Genomic DNA, 22,898 nt, shown 5'->3' on the forward strand with positions numbered 1-22,898 from the left:
TGCAAATGGGGCAACAATGCAGACTTGCAACACAAACAAAATAACGTGGTGCCTATACCAGAGTGATTAACAAGGCAGGCCGGAGCCTCGAACATTCCAAAACCAAGTATATGCACTGATGCGACATAACAAGAGTCAGTGTGTTAGATTTGTCCGAACTGTTTTGTTACATCAACATTCAACTCCGTAGAACAGGAAACCAATAAATATATAAATATGTTTGTGGTGCCCCAAACCATGATCCCAGTCACTCTGTAAAATCTCGCCCCAGAATGTATTACTAGAACAGAGTGATGCTTCCATGACAGAAAGGACCGGTGATAGATTACGTTTTTCAGCATGACTGTCAGTCTAGCCCCACGTTGTCCAAGGGAATAGATCTTTGCGTTGAGGCGCTGATCAAAACATCATAAACACCTTTGGATCAGGGTACTGTAGTCTGATCAAATACAGCGAGTGTTGCAATTGCAAAATTCAACACTCAAAGATATTGCTTGCAGCAGGCATGTCAAGAGGCGCTGAGCAATAACTACTCCACAAACTAAACCTCCCGGCCAAAAGTAGGGCACTAGAGACACCTGCCAACACAGCTCAAGTGGAATGACGCGACAGATTTTACCTTCACTGCAATCAACTTGTCTTTCTGTCAGACAGTCAAACTCGCTGATCATCAGCACAGCAGCTCACAAGGGGCCAAACTCAGTCTAGACCCGAAGCATCCCACCCCTTAAAGGGGCATTCTGATGCCCACTGAGCTAGAGCAGTAACACCTAGTCCAGTGAAAGATTTGTAGGACCCTTTACCAGAAATCATGTTCCTTTTGTCTCCTCCCTTCCTCAGAGCAGAATCCTGTAAGAGCAACTTTCAAAATGTCTTTAATCTCACAAGTTCCAGAGCGGCCAACCTGTCTACACCCTTCCAGGTTACAACATGACAATAGATGTGGCTCTACACTACAGTCACCCTAGCCGGACCAATGAAACAGACCACCGAGAATGATGTCACTGTTAGACAGGAGAAAGGGAGAAATTGCCCCGTGGATGCCAGGACCATGGGGCCCCAAAGGAAAACCCCAGGAATGACACACACATGCTGCTCCCAGCCACAATATAAACATGGGGTAGACTTGCACAAGAAATGAATTTAAGTATTAGAGGTAATTGCATTATCTTTATTGTCTGCAGCATTACAGATTACATTACTTTTAATGAAAAAATTGTTTTCTTACCTCTATTTTTACTTCTGCTTTATTGCTTTTTTCATGGGATATTCTAAACACAAACTAATAGTTCAACTACCAAAGCGAGACACTGATTTATTACTTAAGACTATAGTCGTCATGGGGTGTGCAAATCACACGGTGAGTGAAATTTCGCACCAGCAGTTGGGGCCCAGATAGACAACAAGACTGGTCCACAGTGAGGACACTTATGAAAGATCAGCTTGATTTCTGTGAACAATATCGATCCATTCACTGGGACAGGTTGAGCTCCTGCTTTCAGATTACACAACAGAAAAACAGAATGTGAAGGCAAATGAGTACCACCGGGCGTTACCTACACGCTCTTACGGTAAGCCCCCTTAAACATCTCAAGCTTTAGCCTCAAGGATGGCTAGAAACCCTGACTTTAAGGAGTCAAAAGAAGTTACTCCAGAGGCTTTGACACATATGCCACTGTGAGAATCTTTTTACACTGTGCTGATGGTCTCAGGTTGTCAAATGATTACATCAGAACTATCAGACTTCTCCCCGACAATACCAGCACCCGCAGACATACCTCTTTCTGTTGCCTCTCCAGCTCCTTCATGCGGATCTCCCGAGCTTCTGCACGGGCGGCACGCTTCGCCGCCAACCTTGCTTCTGCCTGTCAAGACAAAATGAGGGAAAAGGTTAGTTTGGGTGTGAAAAGACATCTGTGGCCAAAAGAACATCTCAACATCTACAGCAATCAACACAATAGGCACGATGTACAGAGTTATGCTATGTTGATTTATACTGCGCACCACTACCACCCGGGGAAGTCTCCAGGCGCCCGCGTGGCACTGCAAGAGAGGGGATTGGGGAAGTTAGTAAGTACAGGGTGAGAAGAATCAGGAGGAACTGGCATCTGAGTTTTGCTTTGCATGTGGGAGTTTGTGCGTGAGATTTTGTGTGTTGTAATCATATGGGTACGGTTCAGTGCCTCTCTGTGTGGCAATGTTTTGTGTTGGTGTTAGTGTGTTGAGTGGGGTTGTGGTGCGTTTGGTTGTGCGCACTGGTTAGATAGTGCCATAAGGGATCCAGAGCCATGGGTGGAAGTAGCTGTAAGCTTATCCAGTTTCTTGGTGTGTAATAGGGTCGTTGATGGTTTTATGGACTATGCAGGTGGTTGACTCTAGGTGTTCTTCAACATCTAGAGATGCTCGGTGTGAACATAGAATTGATTCTTGGTTTGTTTTTGTGTAGTGTGGCTAGTCCAAGTTCTGGTATGGCGTCAGTTATGTTGGAGGAGCAGGAATGGCAGAATGGGTTAGTAAGTAGGTCAGTTTGTTGGAGACTCTGGAGCAGCTCTTTGGTTGCAGCTTGAAGGTATCTTGCCCGTGTGATCTGTCATCCAGGCGGCCAGGACACTTCCACCACTTTTGGATACAGTCCCTGGGGGTGGACCAGTGCAGGAGGATCACCTTGGTGAGGGGTCTGGGACACCTGATGGTGAGACGCGGTATCTCTCGCTTCCCTGTTACATCTTTACCCCCATCCTACCAGGTAGGATATATAGAAACTCTAGCCCGCCCCCTTTTCCTGCACAAACACTTTCACATGGACATCCCGCTTTGGGAGAAAACAGACTCACACCCGAGCCGTGTACCCGACATGTCCCACTACTATAGTCAGGCAAGGTCAGGCAATTACTAACAATTACTCACACCTGACAGCCATTAAACTTCCCGATACGGATAAAAGACAGAGCACGCTCTGAGCAAGGCAAAGCACACGAAGGTACAGCAGTTTCGAGTCAGCAGCTGAATGAGGTAAGAAAGACAGCCCCAAGGAGGGTTCGTAATACGGGAAGCACCCTTGACCTTTTTGGCAGGACGCGGTTACTTTCAAGAATCCATCAAGGCAGAAAGCGTAGGGCTGGGAAACTAGACTGAAGAATCCTGCATTGTGTGACAGAGATACAGAGGGCCCGTCCGCTTAACTGACCAAGGCGGGGAGCAGCAGCAGATGCCATGATATCGTCTTTGGCTCCACGAACAAAGAAGTGACGAAGAGATCAACCCAGCCATTGATTTGGGGAGACAGAAGGAAGACCAGTCTGTGTTGAAGTCAAGGTTGCAAGCGGAAACATTGTATAAGGAGCACTGGCATGAACATTGATAAACGCGTTTGATGAAAGATGCGAGTAAAGCTAAACTGCTGATGAATGTTTGAAATGTCGGAAAGACAATACCGTTGACAGAGTGGTACGGCACCATGTGGGTGCTCAATGAAAAGTCTCTCTAAGGTATCCCGCCAAGAGCAACAAAAGACGAGAAGAATTATGTAACGTGAATCAAGGTGGTCCTGCGACGGTGCAAGTAAAACCCATCACACATTCGAAAGTCTTCGATTCCGATATCAAAAGGGATACGAGCCTGAACAAGGGGGATCCATGGTCCAAGCCCGAACGAGGGAGACCAATTGTGAACTTGTGAATGTGAAAACCCTGACAAAGGAAATTAACTTTTGTGTTTCGTTTGTTACATCACACCCTCTGCAATAAGAGACTTGTGCCTATCTGCACTGTTTGATACCATGCCTTCCTTACACCCGGTTCTTGATTGTGGTTCTTTGGCCCATCTTGTCTCCACTCTAGTTGTTGGATACCTGTCTGTAGTTGCTCGGGTCTTCTGCGCTTTCTGATTCCTTTTTTATCAGTGGTTTAATGTATGCTGATTTGAAGGACGACCGTTCTGTTCCTCTTTTGAGTGACAGATTCATTAGGTTCCGGAGGTGTCTCACCGGGGTTCTGTGGTTGAGGATTCCTTTTAAGATGTCAGGGGTCCTTTGGGGATTTCTGCAAGGTTGGTGCCCTTGATCAGTTTGACCAAGGTTTATTCTATGTTTGGTTCTAGGCAGGTGAGTTTTGCTGTAATCTGCATTTCGCCCAGTGTCTCTGGTCCGGCAATCAAGGTTGGATTTGCCCAGGCTATGTTGATGGTCTCCTGGATTGTATCTATTTTTGATCTCAGGTGGTTGGTGATGATGTCAGAAAGTGCTTAATAGAAGAATGTTTTTTAAAAAGTCTTTGATGATTTTGAAGAGTTCTTTCTATGGATTGTTTGCCGATTCTATTCTTGTGGCATAATAGTACTTTTTTGCTTTGAGGACTGTTGCTTTGTATAGTTTGAGTTGTCTTTGGTATTTTATTTTGTCGGCTGTATTGTTCTCTCCATTTTCTTTTGCAGTTTTTCTTTTTTTTAGTTCTTTCAGTTCTTCTGTGGACCATTTTTCCGCCAGTTATTTTGGTGCAGCTTTTTAAGTCATCCTTTGAAAATGAGGTGTTTCCAGTAAAGTAGCCAACATTGATAAAAGCACTTTATGCTATAAACACACACTAAAATGTGTTCTCTCTCTTTTGTTATCATCAGTTACACAAAATGTTTTGATTCAAGGAAAAAAACGAACACCATCAGACAAAGCAATTCAACAGCAGTGCAGATGGTCTTTTTGTGCATCGACGGATGCAACTAGCATGGGGTAGGTTTGGACTGGGCCTAAGTAATCGATATTACAGAACCAGACAGCGAACATGCAACATCTCATTTCAACATTCTATGTTTTCCTTTTGGTCTAGCCAAAATGTTTACTTCTTGCTCCAATGGCGAAGCGAAACACAGATCGCGATTACATCCATTAGCTCCCTACTGACAACTCACATATTGCTGCAAGTATACCATGGTAACACTTTAAAACAGCGGTCTTGTAGGGAGATGGAGTGGAAGAACTAGAAAGCTTGTGATATTGGAGTTCATACCGCTCTTTGGAAGGGATAGCATTGATTTCCAGACACACAATTGGCATAATCATACGTATTTGACTTTTGCCTCACTCATAAACCAACTCGTCCCTGCATATTTTAATTGCAAGAGGAAACTGGTTTGAAATGAGCCCCTTGCTAGTTAATGTCTGGAAGAACAGTTTTCAGTTTTTGGAGACCGAGGGATAATAGATCATGTACAGGAATAAATTAAGTTGTTATAATCATGAAGCTACCACTCTGGGAATTCGGGTATTTTATTATACGCCAGCTGCATACAAGCATCTTGCTACGAAGGTCCTCCCTTCCAACTGTCATCTGCGTGTGATAACATTCCACAATTCCATTGTACAATAGTCATCACGCGCATAACTGGATACTACAGTATATGCTTCTCCTTATACATGCATTCATCTGCTATGCACATGGTACAACCATATTAATTAAAATTCTACATTATAATAGAAACCAGACCTGGACACATTTTGTAAAACATAACTAGCAAAACATAATTTACAACTATACTGTACATTCCAGAGTGGCTGCATAACAGCAAAGCACAATATGAAACACTAACCGTATAAATCATGCTTTATGGTTCTTCTAACCCACCAACTCCCAAGGCTACACACGTCAATACATACATATTCATCATACTTGACTGGTTGTCGTCTCATGCGAGCCGCTTACTCACTTCTCTCTCTCTCATGTGCCCTGCTCATATATGTCCTCTTGCACCTGGGCCCTGTTCACCATCCATTCAATCTCCCTTTTCTATTCTTATCCCCCTTATGTAAGTGCACTCTCATGCCCATCTATGGTCCTACTCTCACTTCCACTCTCCATTAGATGCAGGGCTTGTCGCTGCACTATTGTTTCTCCATTCTTCCACCATTCGTCATTCACATACCCATCCATTCTGCTACCAATTCCTTCAACAGCTAATCTGGCTGCTTCGTTATTCCTCATCACCGCCACATAATCTTTACTCCATTTTTTCCCCTTCACCTGTCACAATATATCTCATCCCCACTTCGGTCACAACAAAGGGGTCAGAATAATGTGAGCCCTTTTGGTACTCCACATAGATTCTTTACTGTCACAATATCCCCTACTCTTACAGGATTTCCTTTACTGTTCCATCCCTCTGCGTCACACCCCTTCCTGGCCCCACTGTCCGATTTCCCACATTATTCCTTCTGCCCACCATCCATCAGACATCCAATGCGGATACACTCTTGATCACATTATTCTTCCTCTAATTTTCTCAAATGGTGTCACACCTGTCGTAATATGTGGTGTATCCCTTTATGCCACATCATCTCGCAACCTTTCATCCTCCAATCCATGTTATTTGCCTATGCCAATTGTGTACACTCTTTGATTATACCATTGTATAGTGCAGTGCTGTGGTTCACAATCCCAAGTTTCCCAATATACTTTTACATTTCCTGTGACACTAACTGCACCCCATTATCTGATACTATAACTTTAGGGTACTGCCCTCTCGCAAACAACTCCTCCATAAATTCTATCACTCGTCTGGTCGTTATGCTTTCGAACCACCTGGACGCACAGACCACCAATACGATAGCAAATATGTTCTCTGGACCCACCATCCTCATGGAACACAAAAAGTCTATTGCTACTTTCTCTCCCACACACTCCGGTATTTCAACCTTGCCCGTTTCTTGATAATCGGTTTTTAAGGATTTGTTACTCATGTTAGAAGGAACACATGCTCCCACTTCATCTTCTACCAATTTATGCCCGGTCACCAGAATCATGCCCTCAATCTGCGTTTATTCAAACTCTTTCCCATTTGATCATTTTGTATAAGCCTTGTCCAATCCTTTCTCAAAACAGTAGGGGTTATCAATTTCTCCTCTCTTGTCACTCAGAACTGCTCAACCCTTCCCTTACTTTAAAATATGGGGACACCCTTGCCTCCTCAGTCTTCCACCCTTGCTCTATATACTCCATTGCTTTTGTCATTTCTAGTTCTGCTTCCAACAAGACTGACTAGTTGATTATGTCTGATGTGGTCGCATCCAGTTGTGCAATCCATTCCCCGCTTCCGTCGTCTTCTAGTTCCCACCCCCTTCCCTGGTGGCCTGGACAAACAATCCGCCACAGGATTGCAACTTCCGAGGATATGTTCCACCTCACAATTATACCTTTGCATTGCTGCCAACAATCTTGCTATCCTCAGAGTAGCTAACCCCGACCCTCTTGTGGAAAATAAATGCATCAAGGGTTTGTGGTCACTTCTGATTTTATACAAAACTACCCATACAAAGGTCCTGAAATACTTTGACGCCAAATAGCATGCCAATTCCTCTTTTTCTATAGTGGAATATACCCCCTCCGCTTCTGATAAAGCTCTTAAGACAAAAGCTATGGGCACTTCTGTGCCTTCTCTCATTTGACTTAACGCAGCTCCTAATCCTTGCATACGTGCGTCCAGTTACAAATGTCATAGCTGCAGAATCAAACTTATACAACATAGGTGTGTTCGCTACCTCGTCATTCATACAATTAAATGCTTTCTCCTCTTTCTCCCCATGCAAACCCCTTCTTCACTTTTAGAAGTTCTCTTAAAACTGCACACTTGCCTGCAAGATATCCTCAAAATGTGACATAACACTCAACCCCAGGAATGACCTTAACTCATCCTTATTTCCTGGGGATTTCACTTTCTGTATCGTCTCTATCATTTCTGGTATGGTTTTCAGCCCTTCCTTTGTCAATGCATGCCCTAAATAAGACACTTGTTCAACTTTGAACTGACATTTTTCCCTTTTCACTGCGAGCCCCGCTTCCTTTAATCTGTGCAATACCTCAAACTCCATCATATTCTGCCTCACTTTTCGCCCTTACAAGAATGGCATCCTGGAAACATTTGACACAAGGAATGTCTCCCAACAGCTCTTCCATCACCCTCTGGAACACCGCTGATGCCAACCCAAATGGCATTCTGTTGTACTTGTATGCCCCCCCCATGGGAGTGATGAAAGTGGTTAATGCGCAAGATGTTTGTTGTAAATCCACCTGGTGGTATGCTGATGAAAGGGCCATGGTGCTGTACCACCCTGCTTCAGCCATAGTCATTAATATTTTGTTCACTTTTGGTAGAGAATAGCTATCCAACCATATAGTCCTATTGAGATCTCTCAAATTTACACATAATCTAATGAGTCAGTCAAGACATTGCGGAACTACTATTGGAGATAACCTTTCACTGTTCCTAATCGGCTCAATGATTACTGCCCGATATTGACCTTGCAATTCTACTTTCACTTTCTCTCTAACCCCCAAAGGGAACATTCTGTCCTTGTGCATGAATGGCACTGCCAACTTTTCTGCGACAATATCCTTGGAATTTCCTATCCCTTTCTGAAAAAAACTTCAAATCCAACCTGTCAGATTTGTTCTCCCTTGCAGTTCTGACATGTTCCATCGTCCCCAGATGCAATTCCATCCCTAGTCTCCCTTGTCCCACAGTCCGATTTTGTTGCTATATTATATATGCTTTCCCTTGCACACTTCACTGATCATATGAGCTGGTATCTTTCGCAAATCCTAACATACATTTTTTCTGCACCGTACGCTCTTATTTTTATATTACCGACATGCAGCGTATGCACCTTCCCTGCCCTAATCTCTTTGTAGTGTTGCTCTGATATTATCATCAGGTAGGGCGATCCAGAGTTCACCAACATTTTCACCACTTCGCCCGCAGTTTCAATTTCCACTTCCGGTGGTATCTAATCCTCATTATCATCCTCCACCTCACCCACAACATTGACTACCTTGTTACACCACTTCCCTTCCTCTTCATCCACATATTTTACCCCTTTCTCTACTAACTTATTTGTTTTGCATAGCCTGGCAAAATGCCCCAATGTTCCACACTTCCTACACGTTCCCCTCATCGCAGGACATTCTTTTGCATTCATAGTGTGCTTTTCAAACCCACACATCATGCACTGTCCTTTCCTTGCTTCGTGTGGTGTTTGAACCCCCCCCTTCCACCAGCCTTTTTTTTTTTAACAATATTTGCCTTTCCTTCATCATTCCCTAGACCCTATTCTTTTTCACCTTCACCCACCCTTTGTACATTCTCTTTCCCCACTCTGGCCTTCACCTCCTTTAAACATTTACTTGTTAATTTCATTCCCTTCCCCTATTTTCAAAGCCTCTTGCAATGAAGGATTTTGGCTGCCATAAGCGTTCTTGGATTTTAGGATTGGATGTATGCATCATCAAATGATCATATATATATATATATATACTCATCCTCTCTTCCTGTGAATTGACAATGCCAGCAAGCCCCTTAAATCTGATAAGCACATCAACAGATTCCCCCATATTCTGTTGCCGCATAAAAAATGGTTTATCTTTCTAAAACCACATTTGTCTGTTTCTCAAGCAGAGCATCAATTTTTTCATAGCCTTGCCATACAAACCTCCGCCTTCTCATCTTGCATCCTCCCCCTACCCTCCTTCCACATCCGGTAACTTCTTTATTATTCTCACAGCTTCTGCACCCAAGCAACACATGAGAGTTGAGAATTTACTCCCCTACCGAAGCCACGAAATATAATTTGAATAAATCCTTCCAATCCTCCCATTGCACTGAAGGTTCTCCTGGGGTTGCCAGAAATGTAGGCAGAGGCTCCACATTTTGAATTGTTGGATTTTCTTAGTCACTTGCCAGATGTAGGTACCACATAGTCTCCATATTCTATTCCTCAATAGATATTTCTCGTTGACACTGCTGCCGTGTTGACAATTGAACCATATTCCCACCACAGATCTTTTATTTCCAACTCTGCCCCTTCTTGTGATTTTCTTAATCAACTGGGCACAACGGGTAGGTACCACACCGTCTCCATGATCTGTATCCCAAAAGATGGCTCTCGTCAACACTGTTGTAACACTGACAATTGATCTGTATTTCCACAATAGATCTGAATTGCCGCCTCTACACCTTCACAACCAGCCATAGTTTATTCCACATGGCCACACATTTCCACGCTGAACAGGTCTGTCTAGGATTGCTTATTTTCTTTCTATGCCTTCAACGGACACCCAATTTATATACTTGTCCAACACTCAGATGTTTTATGAATGGGAAAAGTATCTACTACTGAAAACAACACAATTGTCTCTGTCCTGAAGACGGCCATTATCAACACCAAGACCAACGGTACCAGAGAGAGTTCCGTATGAGTCAAAAAGGCCGAAACATATGTCGATTTGTTAATAGGAACTGTTTTATCTTTTTGATTCCTATCTCTCACACTTAAAAAGTGTAATAGGGCAGTTGGCGTGTACGAAGCACCCCGCAGCTACCCCACACCAACTCAAGTTAATTCAAAACAGAGTGGTTAACAAACTAAATGCAGCACTAGATCACCCGCTCTGGCCAAAAACCTTTGAGGCATACATTAGTAGTTGGGAGACTCCAATATCTTTTGACTCTTCCTTGTAATCATCTGTGTTTATTTCTGCAGTAATATATACTGTTTTTTCCCGTTACTTATCTGGATGGAATCTGACATCCTGATAGGCCTGGTGGATTCTCACCAGCTAGATTGTAAGTGATTAGCACAGTTTGTTTTTATAGATTTAGGTGTCTTTTGTTTTTATACATTTGTGATTTGATAAATAAATCGGAAAATAAAAAGTAAAGATCTGTGTTAATTAGATGTCATTATTTAGGTGTGGTATTTGTAATTTTAAAATTATATAAGATTACCTTGGATTTAACCTGGTGCGACTCAGGGTCTTTAGGTAGGGGAAGGCGACCTATCACGCCTTGCTTCTCACGTATCAGTCTCCCACTGATAGTGCCGCCCCCCCCGAAAACAAAAAACTGGGAGTACCCAATTTTGCTTTCCTCAAGGACAGCTGCAGCAAGGCTCCTTAACAGCAGTTGCAATCTCATCTTGGCACCCTATAAAGCCCAAGAGTGAAATCTCTGTGAATCAGTCATGCAAGCACTGCGAGCATAAGGACCATGCGCTGGAGGGGGCTGAAGTTCTATCTCAGAATCAGGAGCGTATATCATAAACCAGGCCAGCACCAACAGCTTTGAACCAGTCACACAAAATCTATAACGTCCAGCTGTCTGTGGAGCGCTGGTCCAGGGTTTGAGAGATATTGCAAGACATCACTAGGAGCCCTATTCCACTTCTTTCCATGATCTGATTGTTTAATCAGAAGTGTAAGCACCTAAAGATGATTATGCATCATCTGGGAGGCGAATCTCATTATCCTGGTCAAAAGGACCTCTGCCCACACACTGACTAATGGTTTTCAGCTCTTGCATTATTTAATAACGTAGAAGATACCTACTTAAGTAATACAACCCGAGGAGGGGGGGCATTACCTGTCTGGTAATGCCCCGGAGTGTCAGTTACCAGCCCGAGCGAAGTGAGGGCTCTTTAATGTAAGCCCCTAGGCATTACCAGTCCGGTAATGCCCCCACATCGAGGAGTCTATTGCCATTAGTACACTTTGTACCAGGGTACTAATAGTATTTTTCTCGAGTTAAGAAACCGCGGGTAAACAGTTCCTCAACTCGAGGAACAAAAAAAAGCAATGAAATGGCCGTCATGGATCGGGGAGAACGGACTAAATGTAGTCCCTTCTCCCTTTCCATGGCGGCCATTAAAAAGTGTTTTTAAAAAAGTAAACAAAGAAAATGTCTGCCAGGGAATGGGGAGAAGGGACTACACGTTGTCCTTTTCCCCTTTCCATGGCAGCCATCTGTGAGGGGGAAGATGTTCTGTGAAAACTACTGTTCCCAGCGCCAGTGAGGGACAACGCAGCACAAGTTAAGTGGGGGAGGGATTTGGGGGCTTAAATATGATGAAAAGTGGGGTTGGGGGGAGGGGGTGCAGGGAACATACTTTCCGGATTCCCACTGAGGGAAGATGGCGCCCTTCTGCTCTGAGAAGGCTCCGAGCTGGGTCTGTCCCTGTGTGGCAAGGACCCCGTTCCGAGCACCCACATTGGCTGGGAGGCTGCAAACCCCCCTCCCTCTCGCCAGGTACTAATGTGAAGTAATCTTAAACACTAATAGAAGTAAGGATATCTGGGGGATTTTAGGGAATACTTCTAGCACATAGGGGACTCCATAGGGGCATAGCCTATCCTTTACACACCGCAGTAGCCGTATTAGGATAGAGTGGTCTGCGAGCAGTTCACGTATGATGTGGATTATAAAGACTGTTCCATGATTCTGACTAGTAGAAAAATGTGTGGCGTGGGGGCGCTCCAAATTAACGGTTTGTCAACCCCTCGCAGATGTTGGTTTCTGTCGATACCTGAACAACACTGGAGCAAAGACCAAGAATGAGGCTACATGGTGAACAGTCTGAGCTGTTACCAGTAAGAGAATCTCCTCCATCTTAGTTTCCTTTTACTCAGATCAAAATGTGAAACGGTTCTACTGCAGGAATCATTTCCGCATCTCATTAGGCTAGTAGTGTCTTTCACAGCTAGCTCACGGTCAGTGTGAAAAGCGTTCATGACAGGCACCAGGTCCACTTAACAAAAAGTGACAAACTAAAAATGAGCTGAAAAGTCATTTTACTTTTTTAGAAATGTTTCAAGGAACAACTTTGCTCTCCCTCACCACAAACCAAACACATTATCTTACCCTAGAAAGCGCTTATCTTACCCTAGAAAGCGCTGGTCTACTCTAAAAGGACAGAGTCAGCTAAATATACATGAAAGTAATTTCAAAGAAATATCCAGCATAACTTTAACAGCTCCCTTTGTAGACTCTTCCCAACCAACTTTATTCTATGAAGCATATGCTGTAGTAACATAGTCACATTTTTTAAAACTGTATACATTTTCCAAAATAATGCACCTGTTTAAAAGTGTACTTGAAGTGGTAAACCGGTTTCTGCTGAAAATAGCATTCATCAGGATTAGTACATTATGGGGCGGTCCGGGATCAACCAGTTCGCTCACTCGCAAAAATGTTATTATATTTTTCATCATAGGTGGCACAGGAGACTCCCAGGTCATCATGGGAATAATTTACAAGTATAAGAAATCATTCTCGACAGAGAAATCGGAAATTAGGGCCCTGATTTTATCAGCAAGTAATTCAAGAGCTCCGGGGCCCAATGGTCTGTTAAATTATAAAGTCAAAGAGGATCCAGACGGATGGACAGAGAACATGTATTCCTTATTTGCAAAAATAAAGAGAACTAAGCAGATTCACGTTTCGTGGAGTTCTTCGATTGTTGTACCCATGTTCAAGAAGGGTGATAGGGCAGAACCATCGAACTATAGACCTATCACCCCTCTTGATGTTATGGGCAAGATCTTCGGTGCTTTAATCTTGCAAGCCCTTAGCTCTTGGAGCATGGGCTCCGGACATTTCAAGAAATGGAAGGCAGGTTTCGAAAAGGGAATAGGAACCTCCCTTAACCTTTTTTTTTATCAATCATATTAAGACCAGTGTTAAAGCGCAACCAAAGATGAAGGTACATATGGCATCAATAGATCTTGTGCAAGCATTTGATATGATTGAGAGACCGAAACTATGGGCCAAGCTAAAAATAGAATTGCCCAGAGGACCTGAGAGAAACACTATTGGTGCTACACACAAATACCAACATGCGTGTTAAACAGGATAAGAAAGGCAACCTTACTGAGCCAATAGCAACAACAAAGGGTCTGAAACAAGGTTGTAGATTGGCCCCTACGCTATTAAACCAATTTATCTCAGACATTCCCCTAGCTTTTGAACAAACCAGAATGTTTCCTCCTAGAGTTGCAGGAATTGTAGTAGGTCGTCTACTATATGCAGATGACGTGATTCTGCTTGATCAAACTAAGGTGGGTTTAGGGGGGCGTGGCCTGGAGCTGATGGCGTGCAGTGGCTGATCCGCTGAGCTCTGGCCGAGACGCCGTTTCCTGATCCTTTTTCTCCGGCATACGAGAAGCAACAACCCGCTGAAAAGAACGCAGTTGTGGGGGAAGAGGTTCCCTCCAAGAATCTCTCGAAGGGGTGATTATCGGACCCCCTGGACAGCAGTGGTGGGCCCGGAATACGCTCCCTCCCCCGCCGGGGCCGGCTCCAAGATGGCGGCCTGAACAGCTTGGCGGGGTCCCCGTGTGGAGCACACACACTTCCGCGCTCCCGGGCCTGTGCACCAGTCGGGATCGGAGAGGAGGCGTCAACTGGCGACACCCGACCGAGGCAGGCGCCGGAACCCCGAGCTCTCGCCCTGCTCCCCCTCCACCGCAGAGATCGGCCCCGGCTGGCAATACGCGCCGACGAGGGAACACGCGAGGGTCCCCGAACTCGCGGACCCCCGCACCACGACCAGACAGCGAGCGCTCGGACAGAGGAGCACACAGAAGAACGCACCGACGCTGCCAGCCTCTGGACCCCAGGAGCCATCCCAGAGTGAACACGGGACGCAGGAGCCTGGCGAACAAGGTGCGTGCAACCGTAAGACACCCGCTAGCGGGACCCCCGGTTCCGCCCTCCCTTGTCGCCGCCTGCGCCCACCTCCTAGGCTGGAGCATCTCCACTGCTGGGCCCCACACGCCCCAATGCCTATACGCCTGTGACCGGAGTGCAAACGCGGTGGGGGCATCGATAGCGAGAGCCTGGATAAGCCTGTGGAGGCCCGGAGTACTCACGTCACTGGCGGCCAGCGCCCCAGATTTCTCCCAATTACACTCATCGAACACTCTGGGTACGCTCTACTCGAGAACCTCCCTTCTGGACACATAAGTGGCCCCGAACTTTTTCACTCCAGCGGTTGCACAGATCTCGAACTTTAGCCCACCTGCTCCCCCAAAATGGCCGCCAAAAACAAAACTAAAGCTGCCACCATGGATTCCTTTGTTTCAACTAGGGCTAAGACCCCCACCCAAGCCAAGACTAGCCCCACCGAAAACACTCGGCCGACTGAGGCGGAGGCCAGTGACAACCACACCCAAATCCTCGACGCTATTGCCTCATTGAAAACCGATATCGACTCCAAGATCGATGAGTTTAAGATAGATATACAACTCATCAGACAGGATGCTCGCAACTTGGCGGAGAGGGTGTCGACCTTAGAGAACACGGCAGAGGATACGTCCGGGACCTCTGCAGCCCTACATTCCGAAGTCTCGAACCTGAGAAGGAAGGTCGCAATCCTCGAGAAAAGGGCTGAAGAGGCCGAAGGTCGGGCCAGGCGGGGAAATATCAGGATCCTGGGAATCCCAGAGGGGAACGAGGGCTCGAATACCACATCCTACGTCGAAACCCTGCTGATACAAGAGATTGGAGCCGGCAAGCTGTCACAGGGGTTCGCGGTCGAAAGGGCCCACATGTCCCTCCAGAAACGGCCGCCCCCCGGCTCACACCCACGACCAATAATAGCCAAGATATTAAATTTTCAAGACAGGGAAATTATATTGAGACACTCCAGGGAAACAGGTCCTATCGAACGAGGAGACTCCAAGATCTCCATATACCCAGACTACACTCAGAAGGTGCAGAGGGATAGGAATTCATTCATCCCGATCAAGGCTAGGCTTCGCCAACTGAACTTTAAATACAGGTTGCTCTACCCGTCCCGCCTAAGAGTCATCTACAACGGCCGAGTGGTATTCCTCGACAACCCGGAGGCAGCCAACATGTGGCTAGAAGATAATAACCTTGCTGAAGGCAAAGACGCTCCACGGAAGGAAGACTAAACCCCATAGACCTTTCCACGGCGCCCGCACGCGGCCATAAAGCGTGCATGAAACGCACATTGCCGGACCCCAGAAGGTAATCCAGTCAACAGTTTGCCATAGGAAACGGCCCTCGCTCGGCCCTGCTGCCTCGCACCAGCCCCACCCCCAGCGAAAAACAAAATCGGGCCAGTTCTTCGCCCGACCCGACTCGCGCCCGATCCCCGGATGGGTTCAGACGGCTCGAGTGCACCTGAGCACCGCGACAGAGTTGTAGTCGCTGGGTGCACCAGTTTGAGTTATGTTACCAGTTTCGTTAGTTTCAGTCTTCGTTTCACTAATGCCAGTAAGACACAAGATGGACACAGGCGATAAACCAAGTGATTGCGAACCAGATGCCGCCACCATGCAGCCCGCTATCCGCGGCCTGACACCACACCAGGTCACAGGGATGGTATCTCATCCCAAATCCAGAACACTGAACCCATGGCGTCACATCTTACCGTGATGACGTGGAACGTGAGGGGAATGGGCTCGTACCTCAGAAGGAATCGCATTCAATCCTACCTCAGAAGAAAGAAAGTCTCGATTGCGATGTTACAAGAGACCCATCTCACGGAGGACGCAATGTCCAGGCTAGCAGACCGATGAGAAGGGACTTTGTGTGGGTCCCCATACTCCAAATATGCGAGAGGCGTACTAATATGGGTGAACCCGAACGTGCCCTTCCAGCTACAGGGGTGTGAATCCGACAAGGCAGGAAGATTCGTGATAATGTGGGGCACCATAGAACAGACGCCGATTTGTCTGGCCAACACATACTTCCTACAGCACGGAATTCCGTCATACCTCAGCGTATTAAATGCCAAGTTGGTTCATATGGGGTGGAGACTTCAATTGCGTCATGGACACAGCAATGGACAGATCCCTTCCTCCCCCCCAATCAAGCAACCCCGCAACTCGCACCCTGACGGAAACAATCAACCAACTTAACCTGGTGGACATCTGGAGGGCACAACACCCAGCTGACAGGATCTACTCACACTACTCAGCCCCCCATGGAGTCCACACAAGAATCGATTACTTGTTCATAGACAGGGAACAGGTACCATTGGCAATAGCTTCCAAGTACTGGGGGAGATCTATCTCTGACCACTCCCCGCTGAGCATGCAATGGCAGCTAAGGGGACCCAGACCCCCGATTCCCTTGTGGAGGATGCCCACCGCGACACTAGATGACCCGGAGTTCAGAGAAGATCTTGCCGACAGATTGGAGGATTATGTCGAAATCAACAAAGGATCGGTGTCCACCTGGAGCACACTCTGGGAAGCCATGAAAGGTGGTCACCAGGGGAGAAATCATATCCAGAGCTGGCGGCATCCGCAGACAGTTAAAGGCGACCCTGGAGACACATGAAGCAGAGATCACCCGCATGGAAGCCACCTCAGACATTTCTCCAGAGGTCGAAGTGAAACTGAAAGTAGCCCGTGAAAATTGTCCGAAATCCTGGGATAGACTGGAGAAATTTGACTATGCAGCATACACCACTAGATCCCACAAAGAGTCAGACAAACCAGGCAGACTGCTGGCCTGGCTGTGTAGGCGTGAACACCCCAAACACCTGCCCACGGAGATAAGGGATGATGAAGGAGTATCTCACAAGACGCAAATGGGGATCAACGAGGCATTCGCTAAATTCTACTCAAAACTGTATGCCCACGAAGCCCAGATACCCACCGAGTCATTAATAGAAACTCTGGAAGAGATAGGCCTACCCCGAATATCCAGCGAGCAGAGAGACGAACTGGAGCTGGAGATCTCTCCCGAAGACGTTAGGGAGGCTATCAGGTCGCTCGCCACCAACAAGGCCCCTGGCAGTGATGGCCTCCCGCCCGAATTTTACAAAACATATGAATCTATTCTCACTCCCATCCTACACGAAGTTTACCAGGAGGCCTATGCGAACGGGATCTTGCCCAGTACAATGAAAGAGACTATAATCATCCCCATGCTTAAGCCGCACAAACCACCCACTGATTGTGACTCCTATCGACCTCTGGCTATGCTAAACTATGACAGCAAGATCCTCACCTCGATATTGGCCAGCAGACTTGCTAGAGTGAACCATAATCCACGAAGACAAGAATGGATTCGTTCCCGGACGTAACACCACAGCTAATCTGAGGAGGCTACAGCACATCATGGCCGAAACCTACGAGTCCGATGAAGACCTAGCGATACTGTCACTCGACGCCATCAAGGCCTTCGACTCCATCTATTGGGAGTGGCTTGTGGAGGTCTTGAGGAATTTTGGTTTTGGTAAAGGATTCATTAGATGGATCCAGGTACTCTACAACTCCCCGACGGCCAGGGTCAAGACAGGCAGAACACTATCGGAATCCTGGGAAATACAGAGGGGCACGAGGCAGGGATGCCCACTCTCGCCCATGCTATACATACTGGGTCTAGAACCGCTCGCCATATACTTCCGACAACAATTCTTCGATGCTGGTATTAAGGTGGGCAACGTCTACAACATAATATCGCTATATGCAGATGACGTCCTTCTCTACCTAAGGAATCCCGAGGTCAATGCACCGACTGCACTGGAGGTACTCGATAACTTTGCGAAATACTCTGGAATACAGTTCAGCAGGCACAAATCCTCTGCATTCCCCCTAGCCAGATTGCGAGCCACCCCAGCAAACGACCTCCCGCCCATAGGGATAAAGTGGCAACTAGACAAGTTCCGGTACCTAGGAATTAATGTGGGCCTCACTCCGCAGCTCACACATGAGCACAACACTGAAGTCGCAGTCACCAACCTCCGAAGATCTATAAAATTCTGGTCCAAGCTCCCACTAGCGATGGTGGGAAGAGCGGCGATCACCAAAATGATAATTCTCCCCAGATTCCTATACTTCTTTGTGAATATTTCCCACTATGTTCCGCCGCACTTCTTCAGGAAATTGGGGGCAATCATCGGGGACATTTTGTGGGGCCCCCATAGGCACAGACTGTCACTGGCCACGTTAACTCTGCCACATAAAGAGGGAGGAATAAAACTCCCAGACCTACAGCTCTACTACCTGGCCGCTCAGCTCAGCCACATCACGAAATGGTTATCGGATGAACCAACGGCTGAATTAGGGCTACTGAAACAACACCACACCAACCTAATCCCTAAAGAAACTCTGTGGTACCCTCTCCGGCAACCCTTGGACATCCCCCTAATCGTTCAGCTCGGCAGGAAGATATGGGCCAGGACCTGTTACATAAGGAAGGTGAAGCACCCGTACTCTCCTGACAACCTTATAGTGGTGGATGTGTGCAAAACGAGGGCAGACCTCTCTGTAGCTAGGAGATGGGAGGAAGCTGGCATATACACATGGGGGGACTTGTTTGGAGAAGAGGGATTCAGGGACTTCGAGTCACTACAGGACATTGAAGGACTCTCCAAGGGCCAATTTCTCTGGTACCACAGACTCAAACAGGCCGCCAAGACACAGTGGAACAGCTGGCCAGAGGAACCCACTCCAGACCCGCTGCTGCAGGAACTGCATGACCTCTCGGATGGTTGGAGACCAATCTCCAGGCTTTACAACAAGCTCATCGATAGACCTAATCCCAAAGGATTGACACTGAAGGCGAGATGGGAAGTAGACCTTGAAACACCACTCACCGACAAGGAATGGGAGAGAGCACTAATACACCCCAAGAAGGTGTCAAGAAACTCCAGATTTGGCCAAATAGAGCTGAACGTCCTTCACCGAACTTACATGACTCCCCAAAGGGTTGCTTCATTCAACAAGAGGGTCTCACCGGCATGCCCATGGTGCGGGAACGACAAGGCGGATATGATCCACATGTTCTGGACATGTACAAGGGCGATGTCACTCTGGTCCAAAGCCAAACAGTTTTGCAAGGACGCTGGAATGGAAAGATACGACTGGACACCCGGAGAATGTCTACTTGGGACCTACCCCAGACCAAGTAAGCTCAAACATATTGTGAAGTTGATGGACCTTTCTTGCATATTAGTAAAAAGAACCATAGCAATGGCCTGGAAGACGCCTGCCGGTCCCAGGTACGAACGGTGGCTACATGAGCTGCAAAGATGGGCGGCTGCCGAAACCAGAGCCTGGCAAGAAGGAACCATAACCAGTGGGGATGCCACAAGCGGCACCTTGGACTCCTGGAAGGCCCTCCTGAGAGACATGCGCTTCAACGCAGACCATAAGCCTCCCTGAGAACTCAAAGCTTTGTAGTATTGTCCTTTTGCACCACCACAGAATCGATGCCCCCTGAAACTGTTTTCCCCTCACGTCCCGAATAATCAGTATTTTGTTAATCACAAGCCATCTCGGACTCTAAATATACCATCACACGAAGACTGTTGTTTTTGTTGTTGTTCTTTTTATTTTTTGTTATGGCTCGTAAAGTTTGTATTCATTAATTCCTGTTTCAAAACCAATAAAATACTTTTAAAAAAAAAAATCAAACTAAGGTGGGTTTACAGAGGCAGTTGTATGCTTTAGCGAGTTACTTGGATGAAAATAGCTTAAAAGTAAACGTCGCAAAAACAAAACTCTTGACATTCTCCGGGAAAATCGCTCATAAACCTTCAGGGAAACGAGCATGCTTTTTTAAAGGAGAAAACATTGCAGAAGTATTGGGAATTTGTATCAATAACAGTGCAGTGGAAGCACCACAAGAGACCAGACTAAGACACCAGACTAAGACTTACAATGAGAAACCTTACTTCTCAAGCAAAGATGATCATGAAGAAACATTGCAGGTTTACATAACAACCGGTTATTGACTTAGTACCAATGCAAGGAGGTGGGAAAAGAATTTAGAAAAGAGAAATTTAGCATGCCCAATCAAATTGCAGAGTAAAGGACTGCCTTGCCAAAGGCCAGATCCTGCCCCTGGATGGAATCGAGGGAGTAGTGACGTACAAAAGTATGTACCGAAGCCCAGGTGGCTGCATCACAGATGTTACGAATAGGAACACCCCTCTGCATGGCAGTAGAGGCAGCCATACCCCTGGTAGAATGGGCCCGTAAACCGACCGGTGGGTCCTTACCCGCCAAGCGGTAACACTCAGAGATAGCCAAAATAATCCAGCGAGACAAAGTCTGTTTCATCACAGCTTGTCCCAAACGCTTTCCAGCGTAACCAATGAAGAGCTGATCGTCCACTCTGACCCGGGACATACGTGAAATATAAAAGCTTAACTCTCTCCTAGGATCAAGCCTATGGAGCCTCTCCTCTTCCTTACCAGGATGTGGAGGAGGATAAAATGCCAGAAGAACAACCTTCTGGCCTAAATGAAATTCCGACACCACCTTCGGAAGAAAAGAAGGACAAACTCTAAGGACAACCCTGTCCTTATGAAACACAGTGAAGGGTGGCTTAACTGAAAGTGCCTATAACTCACTCACTCTGCGAGCGGAAGTGACCGCAACTAAAAATACAGTTTTAAGAGTTAACAGTCTCAAAGGGCATGAATGCAAAGGCTCAAACGGAGCACCCATCAGAAACTTGAGAACAAGGTTCAAATCCCAACCGGGCACCTGGAAAGGTGACGGAGGGAACACATTAGTGAGCCCTTTCAGAAACTGAGAAATTAAAGGAATTTTAAAATAGGAACACTCTTCAGACGAGCGCTTAAATATGGACAGCGCCGCCAGGTAACCTTTAATGGTACCCACTTGAAAGCCCTTGTGGGCCAAAGAAAGCAAAAAAGACAGAACCATGGGAATGTCACATGCAAAAGGATCCACATTCTTAACCTTGCACCAGTCGCAGAACTTACGCTAATGGCAACGGTACAGGGACTTAGTTGCGGGCTGTCTGGCCGAGAGCAACACCTCCATCGCGTCTTCAGGGAGGTCCCAATCCTTATACCTCAACCTTTCAGAAACCAAGCGTGAAGGTTGAGGGATCTGACCTCTGGATGGAGAACCTGACCCCCCCCCCCCTTCCGTGAGAGCAGATCGTCTCAATAGGGAAGACGACGTGGAGGGCTGATGGACAAGTCGAGAAGGTCTGGGTACCACGTCCTTCGGGCCCACGCCGGAGCAATGAGGATCATCCGGGAACCAAACCTCCGTTACCTCTGCAGTACTTACGGGATGACGGGGACTGGAGGAAACGCATACAGCAGTGGGAATGACCACTCCACCACAAACGCGTCTCCTAAGGCTCCTCTTGGAGGAAATTCCCGCGAGCAGAACCTCTCGCACTTCCGGTTGACACTGGAGGCGAAAAGATCCACTTGAGGGGTCCCCCAAAGGGCTAAGATCTCCAGGTGAATCTCCTGAGTCAACTCCCACTCGTGAGAGATCGCGCTCTGCCTGCTCAGAGCGTCCGCCGTCTCGTTTTCGTCTCCTGCCAGATGAACTGCCGAGATTGAAACTTCCTGCTGGATTGCTCAGAACCAGAGCTGCATCGCCTCCCTGCACAGAGGAAGTGACCCTGCCCCCCCCCTTTTGTTGAGGTAGTGCATGGCCACCGTGTTGTCCGTCAGGATCAGGACATTCTTTCCTCGCACAGTCGGCAGAAAAGCCTTCAGGGCTAGCCTGACGGCCCTCAGCTCCAACAGATTGATATGAAGTCTGGACTCCGACGGAGACCAACGACCGCTGACTGTCAACTCGTTGGCATGAGCTCCCCATCCCGTGAGGGATGCGTCCGTCACGATCGTCACCTCTGGCCAGGGCAGCCAAAATGGAACCCCCCCCCTCATCAGATTGCCTTCGTCGGCCCACCACAGAAGGTCCTGGGCGACTGAGGACAGCACCTGAACAGGGTCCGACATCCTGCCGGAGGACTGCGACCACTGGAGCTTGAGTGCCCATTGCAAAGATCTCATCCGGAACCTGGCCTCTGGTACCAGAAGAATGCAGCATGCCATGAGGCCGAGCAGTCTCAAGAACTTGAACGCTGGGAGACTCTGGGCAAGTTGAAACTTGTGCACCATCTGCTGAATGTGATGAGCCCTCACCTGGGGAGAAAAACACTGCCCCAGGGACTGTCGAGCACTGCTCCGATGTACTGGAGCCTCTGAGTTGGTGTCAAATGGGACTTCTTTAAGTTGAGGGAGAAGCCTAGCTTGTGGAGGGAGTGGCAGGTGACGGACAGATGATCCAGGACTTGCTCGGGAGAGCGCGCCCTGATCA

The 22,898-nt window shown here is 47.1% G+C and overlaps 1 protein-coding gene across 25 annotated transcripts in view; it reads right to left on the reverse strand.

Annotated features, from left to right (window-relative positions):
* LRRFIP1 (LRR binding FLII interacting protein 1) overlaps positions 1–22,898 on the reverse strand; it is an 813,895-nt gene that overhangs the window by 463,738 nt on the left and 327,259 nt on the right. For all 25 annotated transcript variants that reach the window (XM_069615974.1, XM_069615976.1, XM_069615973.1 and 22 more), the window contains one exon: positions 1,779–1,865. In XM_069615974.1, coding sequence (XP_069472075.1) covers positions 1,779–1,865 — 87 coding nt within the window. The remainder of the gene's footprint in view (positions 1–1,778; positions 1,866–22,898) is intronic.

The sequence above is a fragment of the Ambystoma mexicanum genome, chromosome 9 (genome assembly GCF_040938575.1).
Source record: "Ambystoma mexicanum isolate Mex_15411 chromosome 9, UKY_AmexF1_1, whole genome shotgun sequence".
In the NCBI taxonomy this organism is placed as follows: Eukaryota; Metazoa; Chordata; class Amphibia; order Caudata; family Ambystomatidae; genus Ambystoma; species Ambystoma mexicanum.